Genomic DNA, 8,326 nt, shown 5'->3' with positions numbered 1-8,326 from the left:
ACAAAAAGCAATAAAACATTGAACTTAGGTAAAAATGACTAAGAAAATTACATATGTTTATGTTTTTCGTTTCGAAAAACAACATATGTATGGAAGTTTGTTTATATGTCCTGTACGTACCCAAAAATAATCCTATTATACACAATAAAACATTTCTTTTAGCCCTCATATTTTTTACTAATTTAAATATATGAGAATGCAATTATTTTATTGATTTTATGATTAACTGTGCGTTGTTTTCGTTTGACAGTTAACAGGACCCTTAGCAGCAGAGATGCTGGCCTGGGATCATCTCAAGCTGCTTTTCGACGAAATTAAGGAAGCAAAAAAACGTACGTAGCAATCAGTAAATAGTGTTTACTGCCCACAATAAGCGGAATCAGAAATCAGTCGTATGTCAACGGGTCAAAGAAAGAGGAAATGTTGGACAATTTCCCTTTTTCGAAAATTGATTTTTTGTTAATTGAGTATTAATAGTAAGTGATTTTTCATGCACATCATTAATTAATTGAAAGAGCATGTCAATAGAACATATGAGTGTTTTTAGACCAGTTTTTCGACGTTAGCCTAAACGAGTTTATAAATACGTCCCCAATAAAACCCATAACTTCACCTTATTATTATTAAGCTTCAAACGTATAGCGCACCGAATGGCCGTTGGGTTATACCGGCTGGGTGCGGTATTCCAAGACTTTCTGAGATAGCGATTTACTTGTAATACATCCTGCTTGTGATGAACTCCTGCAAAACGTACCATGTTTTCTAAAACAAAAAGGGTCTATCATGCCACCAACGTGTTATCTTTCTATAGTCTTTCCAGACCCATAACGGCCATCTTCTAACAATTCTTAAAGAATATGTAATATTATCTCAATACTATTCATCAAGTTACGTAACGTACTTATTAATACATATGTAACATTTCTTTACAAGTAAAATACGTTAGAATCTCACTGTTATTACCCCTATTGCAGTAACTCCTCAACATATGCAAGAGTTCTCAACTTTATCGACCGAGTTTCCCTACGCTGTACTTCTGCTCGCTGAGGGCTCGATATCTAAACCCAGTAAAACGGGTTTACCTTACGTTATTCTTGAGGCAGGCAACATTATTGAGGTAAAACTGGGTTTACAGCAACGCCTATAGATGTCAGCTGCTATAAAGCTAATTCATTTTGTTTTTGAGGCAGGCCTAACTAACAATAAAAATATACCATTTTTTTAATTCGCATATGCAGGCATTAAACCATTAATTAGGCAATTATAATTTACTATATATCTGTTCAACTCTAAAAGCAGTGTTGTATTAAAAACAGCTTTATTTCATATCACTAGTCATAGGAAATAACAGTAATAATAGTTGTGTATTAATAGGTATCGCGATCCAACTGAAATGTACCTGGGTCTAAACAATGCCTATAATTCTTCCAATGTATTTAATCTTTAAGAAAAAAAATCTTGCAAAATTAACCTTTGCGCGCACATTCCATAACAATATTTTCAGGTCTTGCCGACAAATTTACACTGCAGCTGTAGGATTTTCGCCGAGTCATTGTCCGAGGAAAATAATCGTTTGGCGTGCAGGCACCACTTTGCTGTTAGACTCTATCGAGCGCTCAGTAGTGCCAATGAGGATAAAGAATAGCAACTGCAAACTTTGTTTGAAAAGTTCACGCTGATTTTATCAGTGGATGACCGTAAAATATGTTACTGTAATTATATATATTTTCAGAATAGCTCTGTTGGTACTGAAATCGAGAGTGTTAGTGCATGTGTAAGTGCACAGTATAAATAAACAGAACGAAAGAAAAAATGCATTCTATATCTTGCAGTCTCTTTTTATGCCTTACTCTTCTGCCTGTATAAATTATTTTTTAGTCAAAATTTTCGACACCGGAAATACTAGAAAATTTATGGGTTTTAGTTTGCTTGATACTTACAGATCAGATTTAATTAATGACTTGTCACTTAGCCATCGCATGTGTTGAGTTTCACTTTAGAGAAGTTGGTTTTCGCATAAACTCTCTTTGACACCCTTGCTATGTATCTATACACCACATATGCAGATAAAAAGAAAATTAGTATAATGTTCCTAATTTTTTCTGGCCTCCATACCAGAGCCTACCATATAATATATGCTTAAATCGTACTATTGCGCAATAAATTTACGATCAAGGGCAGAAAAATATAATATTCTTCTTTAATAGAATAAGCATGCATATATTTTACTGAAGACCGTATTTAACATCAAACTCTGACAGTGAAACCTTAAACGAGACATCATGCATAATGTATAGCATCATATCGTTAGTAGGTTAGCACGGTCACACACACACACAGAGTGCAGGCGATTTTTAATTATTGTTAGATAATTCTTTATTTAAAAAAAAAAACAAATTCTGATACGAACGAAAGATTCAGATATTTGCTCACTTGTGTCAACTGTAGTTAAATTTTTGGAGGGTCTGACTTTTTCTTTTGGAATGAACACGCTTTTACTAACTGTTTGTTTTGACTCTCTTCGGTATTTTTTCTTAAATTTCCCAAGGTTAGATATTTTGCCGGAAAACGATGTTCCTACGTGACTCAATACTACCTGTATGGGTAGTGTTCGCTGTTATTGCACTGAGAAAGAGTACAAGCGCTGCCCAAAAGCAAGCTCTACTGCCGGACAAAATTTCAACTTTGTTAGACACGTTTTTAAAGGTCAGTTATTCTTTCATGTTTCTGCAAGCTTCAATACTCTTAGTCAGCTTAACGTAGAACCTCAACATAAGAGCTTACGTTAGGTTGCCATATGAGCTTTATCTGTAAAAATTGACTAACTTTAGAATTTAAATAATACATTAGTTATAGAGAAGATTTTTAATGTGAGTATATAAGTTGAATTATCTTTCACGGAAGTATCACGAATGTATGGGCATTACGTACGTCAAACACCCACAGTCAGTTGTAAAAGACGGCAACACATCAAATTAGGTTATATGTAAAACCAAGTAATATTTCAGGAAAGTTGACTTCATGATCAATTTAAATGTAAATTAATGGTAGAAGTTACGTTCGCACGAAACGACGCAGTTTTGAAGCTGTCTTCTTACAACTTGTTTTACGAACGCAGGAACAACTGCCAGAAAATGTCTCAACATACTAAACACATTAGTTTTGCGCGCCGTCTGTTTTTCCGTCTGTTTTTTGTGTCTGCAGGTACCTCCTGCTCTATTGTCGCAATTAAGTGAAGTTCTTGCGGAAGATCTTAAGTACAAACATTCGCATCAGCCTACAATACCAGATGATTTGGCCGAAGACCTGGAAGGACATATACGATTATCAACGACAGCCTCTAAGCCAACATCGCAAGACATTGTGAAGTATCTTGATCAGGAACCGGCCCATTATAACATACTCGAACTGCCGGGACTTGTTTTGCTGAAGTTTTTAGCTGGTAAAAAGAGTACAAGTCTGCGGCATCGCAAAAGTCAGATACTAGACGAGTATAGTGGGCTATTTGGGGACCATGAAATACAAGAGGTAATCGCGAATTTTCGCGGAGACTAAAGCTTTTTATTTTTGTTAGGTGTGCTGCGTGAGGCATTGTTAATTGTTTGATGATTTGAAATAATAATAACAAGTTATAATCAGTATAGTGAAACAGTCGCTCTGCCTTAATGCAGGGGAATCATCATACCCATAGCCCATAAAATATCAGTTTATTCACTTTACCTACAGATTTACCTGTATATCAATGTAATTCAACAAAATAATTAATGATCCTTAATTAAAGGTCAATTGCGTAGTTGAGTATTTCTATATTGCCTGTATATTCGATAATACCCGACTCTTTTTGATACTCACATAAATCAACTATACAGTGGATTCAAAGGCTTCTATTTTTACCCTCACAGTACTGATTTCACTAGGCAAGTTGTTCACATACATTCAATTATAGGACAAGGATGAAGGTGTAATCACTGTCGATCGCGAAGCCATTGTTCGAGCTCTCTTCGCCCTCATCGGAGTGTCCTTATTCACGTCGTTGCTGCTCGTCATCTTGATCTCATGCACAGGCGCGACGACAGTAAGTAGTAACGACACTTCGAAAACAACGTTTATCGTTTAAGAACTGCTCATGACAGTTCCTTGGAAGTGTTTTTTTTATCTTCTATTGCTAACAAACGATTATATGCTGTGTAGAATCCCCATACACCTTTGTGATGGGTGAACATTAAAAGCGCATAAAAAATAAGGTACTAAAACGACGGGAAATTTTGGCAGGTTTTTGCACAGTTACGTGCTTTTCAAAAAAAAGTCCGGATTGAAAGAAGATATGATCAAGTCCTATTATAATATCGGAGATATAACTTAGTGTAAAAAACTTGGCAACAGATAACTTGAAAAAGAAATGTAATGTGAGCTACAAATAAAAAGGTACGTTACTAGAAGTGAACCAATAATTTTGCCAATCTGGTAAGGAGTGTTGAAGAAATTTGGCTATCGAAATGTTTGAATTTTCGCAATGTTTTTTCATCGTAGTAGCGATACGTACAGATAGCGATTCATCCTATCAAAATGTACAATACTCAGCCCTTGACTGGCTTTTGTTTCAGAAATGCCGCCATCCAAAGAAAGGAAACTCTCGTTTCTAAATAAATCACGATTAAGGATTCTAATATTGTCAACGCTTTTTTGTATTGTTAGTTGCTCTCAAAGACAAATTTCTGGAACTAAGTGTTTTGCATTTGGATAAATATGTCGACTGCTCACGTGACCATAAATTACTTTAATATCATCAGAGAATACGAGTAACTACACCAAATTTATGTGGTTTTATATTCTCGCTATTACGCGTGTTGAATCGCACCACTTGGCAAGGGATATGATTAGTTGTAGTTGACTGTACTTATACTCAGATGTTTATAAATTAATCCTAAATAAAATTTAACTGAGTAGTAATGAAGGACACGAAGGTCGTATTGGTACCACCCATCAACCGGCTAGAATTATTTCGATATTACTAGGATACGTGATAAATTAGAACCGTTAAATTCAAGCAGCAATTTTATGCTAGGCTTCTTGCCTATCTGCCTGTGCAGGTAAGGAAAGCATGAGTCTGTAATTTACGACTTGCCAACGACTATGCTTATGCTAAATAGAGGAAATTGTGAATCCATTTAAACTGTTCACTGGTACAATTGAAACGACACCAGTTTCACTTTTATTTACAGTCATCACCAGCTACTTCAACAGTGTATGGTTGCAAGCTATATATAGTTTGTTATAACTAAGTACAATGCATCGAGTTCTACTTCCTATAAAGAGTAAGTGTATATTAAATGCGAATGCTCTAACATTAATTCGTACCTTTAAATATAGCAAATCTCCCTCATCATCGCAATAGTACTATGTCAAGTTTTGTTATTTTTACTATTATTCAAATTAGTATGAACTTAAATTCTTCACTGTAAGATTAGTGTTTACGTATATGTTGCGACAAAAACAGTTTTCGCACACGATTTTTGTTCATCTTCATTTGCCCCGTCTGCATAAAGGTTCATTGCCATATGTTTTTGCATTCATCAACGATTATTAACTATTTATCGAATTCTGCGTCTGGTAATGGTTCGATTAGCTGAACAGTGCCTATACCGATTTCTAAATGTACTCGTACGTAAGCAAACGCGTTGTCATGTGCCTGGACGATTCCCGATCGAGCTTCAACCCTTCACCAGTAGTCACTTTGCAGATGTTTCCTACAACTATTAGCACATTAGAAAAATCAGTTCTACTTAACAACCTGCAAAGTTACATAAACGTAAAATAAAATAGAAGGAATACGCATCACAGTTATATCAGCCTCAGTGTCGACCCCTTCGACTGCGCACCGTTTATTTCTAAGGAAACATTTTTACATGCACACATCCTTGGGGATCTTTCACGGACAAGAACGAAGCGGCACAAAGGCTTCTCTCATTTGTTAGCTTAATCTTCCTCGTCCTCATCACCTCCACCACCAGCGGCCTGGGCCTTTTTCTTATTGTTCTTCCTCTTGACGCGGCCCTCGTGAGAAGAGCCGAAAGGTGATCGCAAACTGAAGTCAATGTGTTTTTCGGAGTCGAGACGGACAACAAACGATGGGATATTAACGACCTGTTTGCGCACACGAATATGTCGCTGGCGTATGAGGACTCGAGCATGATGGATGGATTTAGCCAGGCCGTGCTTGAAGACCTGAAGAGTGTGGGTGGATTAGATGTTAGGTGAAGTGCTAATAACTGTTATAACTTAATAATATTTATATATTAATAATATATATATTATATATATATATATATATAATAACTAAAATTGTAATTTCGTGTATCACTAGCAGGCAATAAGCGGCCGGCTGCGAGAATGAGTAAAAGCTTATTCAAAGAATACAGAATATAATGGTTCATAGAAGTTAACATTTTATTCGATGATAACTCCATATACTTTCTATAATAAACAAACATCTAGTTACTGTACATCGTAACAAAGGACGCCTGTATTTGTTGTAGTTGTGTAAACTGAAACAGCGCGATTATGAAACAACAAGATATATTATACCACTGTTATCGCCTTGCGTAGAATGGAAGGGATAAATAAAAAGCGTGACAGGCAAGAAAGATCAGCTATAAAAGAACCCGCACATTAGTGGTCTCTGTTAGTCGTCCATTAGCTTTTATCAAAATATCATATACCATTTCCTTAAGGTGACTCTCGCGTGTTTTCTTATATACTAGCTTTTTAACAATGTAACAGTTTTTGTCAGTTCCTAACCTGAGTTTGGAGTCGCCGCTCAAGAAAATCCTCAAGCTTAAGCCCTAGCACGTAATCGAGTTTCATCTTGGACTCTTCAAGTACACCAACACGGACTAAACGACGAAGGAGGGCGTTACCCTCAAATAGACGCTTGGGATCTTTCTCATCCTTAGTCAGAAGGTCACGAGCGGCCTTGCGGATCTTGGCTAAAGTAAGCTTCACACGCCATACCTCACGCTTGTTACGCAGACCGAAATGACCGATTAGCTTTAACTCCTGATCGAGACGCTCCTTTTCATAGGGGCGACGCGGAGTCGAGTATGTTTTACGACATACCTTACGTACGCGACCGTTCACCATCTTTATTCAAGCCACACAATGTTATTTTCCTTAGGTATTACATAAGCTAATATGTAATGTCTTAAAGTTGGTTAAAAAAGAAACCGTTTTAACCAACAATTCGATAAATACACATCAGTACTTTATATAGTATATATGACTATAACAAGCTAGAGACTGCTGTATGAAATAGACCACTGTACTAATTTGTCCGACCGTATATACCGCATATATATAGAGAAAGGACTCTAAAAGAATGTTTCGCTTATTGACACACTGTTGTTACTGGCTCGGAAACAATATGTACGGCCACATCAAACAAATTCCATTTCAAAATAAAGCTTGTTCCCATAGTGTGAAGCACACTCCAGTTTTCGAACGTGTGCCTATACAATTTCGAAAAAGGCACGTTTGATTAGTTAGGGTTTTCTCACAGGGCTTTCACTAACGGTTTGGTCCATAAAGCACACGTCTGCAGGACGTACACGTAACTCCTATGTTTCGAGTTTTACGTCCGGTATCACCGTTAAGCCATGCATAAACAGCCAACAGGCTATCCATGCCGTTCCTTAAGCGATTTCGAATCAGCATTCAAAAAGAAATGTAAGCCAAACCCTGCTTACGATCCAACTTCTCCATATTTCAGGGAGAGTGTCTTGTTTTTACTTTACTTTTTCGCAAATAGAACCGTCAAAATATAGTAATATAATAGTAAATTTTTGTCTGTACTATAACGACAGCATGGCAAAGGAGGAACGCTAAGCAACCCTGTCGGAAGCTGCAGGTAAATGAAACACGCTACTAGATATGGCTGAGAAATTCACGAAATGCACAATTTTTTTCACACTATCCACTTTGAACGGTCGTATACTTTTGTCACATCCATTTTAGACGAGTTGTGCATACAAAAATTGGTGAAAAGCTACAAAAATCACTACCTTTGGAAGTCTTCCACGTGTGGTTCGCGAGCTTCCAAGAGAAAAGATTGCCAAAAGGAAGCAGACGAAGCTTTCCGACCAAAACAACAACCCACCACTTCCGCTTGGCGGGCAATTTGAATTTGTTCGAGAATCAATCAAAGTAAATTCGAATGTCGCAATTGTCAACATGAATATTATGAGAAATTCATGTGGAGATTACATTTTACACCTGCATTAGTACAGCATTGTAGAGCACAACTAGAAACAACAGCATAGCAAAACTTATA

At 36.7% G+C, this 8,326-nt stretch overlaps 2 protein-coding genes across 5 annotated transcripts in view; one reads left to right on the top strand and one right to left on the bottom strand.

Annotated features, from left to right (window-relative positions):
• Window positions 1–4,667, top strand: part of LOC111268666 (uncharacterized) — a 7,370-nt gene extending 2,703 nt beyond the window's left edge. For 3 of the 4 annotated variants that reach the window (XM_022847804.2, XM_022847805.2, XM_022847803.2), the window contains exons 2-8: window positions 251–332; window positions 975–1,117; window positions 1,505–1,712; window positions 2,554–2,706; window positions 3,205–3,528; window positions 3,947–4,075; window positions 4,605–4,667. In XM_022847804.2, the coding sequence (XP_022703539.1) occupies window positions 1,692–1,712; window positions 2,554–2,706; window positions 3,205–3,528; window positions 3,947–4,075; window positions 4,605–4,643 (666 nt within the window). In that variant the 5' untranslated portion in view covers window positions 251–332; window positions 975–1,117; window positions 1,505–1,691 and the 3' untranslated portion in view covers window positions 4,644–4,667. Of the gene's footprint in view, window positions 1–250; window positions 333–974; window positions 1,118–1,504; window positions 1,713–2,548; window positions 2,707–3,204; window positions 3,529–3,946; window positions 4,076–4,604 lie in introns of all 4 variants that reach the window. The other variant, XM_022847806.2, reaches the window with a different exon arrangement.
• A 1,174-nt stretch (window positions 4,668–5,841) lies between these two features.
• On the bottom strand, window positions 5,842–8,196 carry RpS9 (ribosomal protein S9). The gene is made up of 3 exons (XM_022847802.2): window positions 8,058–8,196; window positions 6,799–7,140; window positions 5,842–6,225 (listed from the first exon to the last, which is right to left on the bottom strand). Exons 2-3 carry the CDS (start codon window positions 7,138–7,140, stop codon window positions 5,977–5,979), a joined length of 591 nt encoding a protein of 196 aa, XP_022703537.2. The 5' UTR covers window positions 8,058–8,196; the 3' UTR covers window positions 5,842–5,976.
• Window positions 8,197–8,326: the final 130 nt, after the last annotated feature.

The sequence above is a fragment of the Varroa jacobsoni genome, unplaced genomic scaffold (genome assembly GCF_002532875.2).
Source record: "Varroa jacobsoni isolate VJ856 unplaced genomic scaffold, vjacob_1.0 scaffold_1306, whole genome shotgun sequence".
Classification (NCBI taxonomy): Eukaryota; Metazoa; Arthropoda; class Arachnida; order Mesostigmata; family Varroidae; genus Varroa; species Varroa jacobsoni.
The sequence above is the reverse complement of the archived record's forward strand: the minus strand, read 5'-3'. Positions and strand labels throughout refer to the sequence as shown.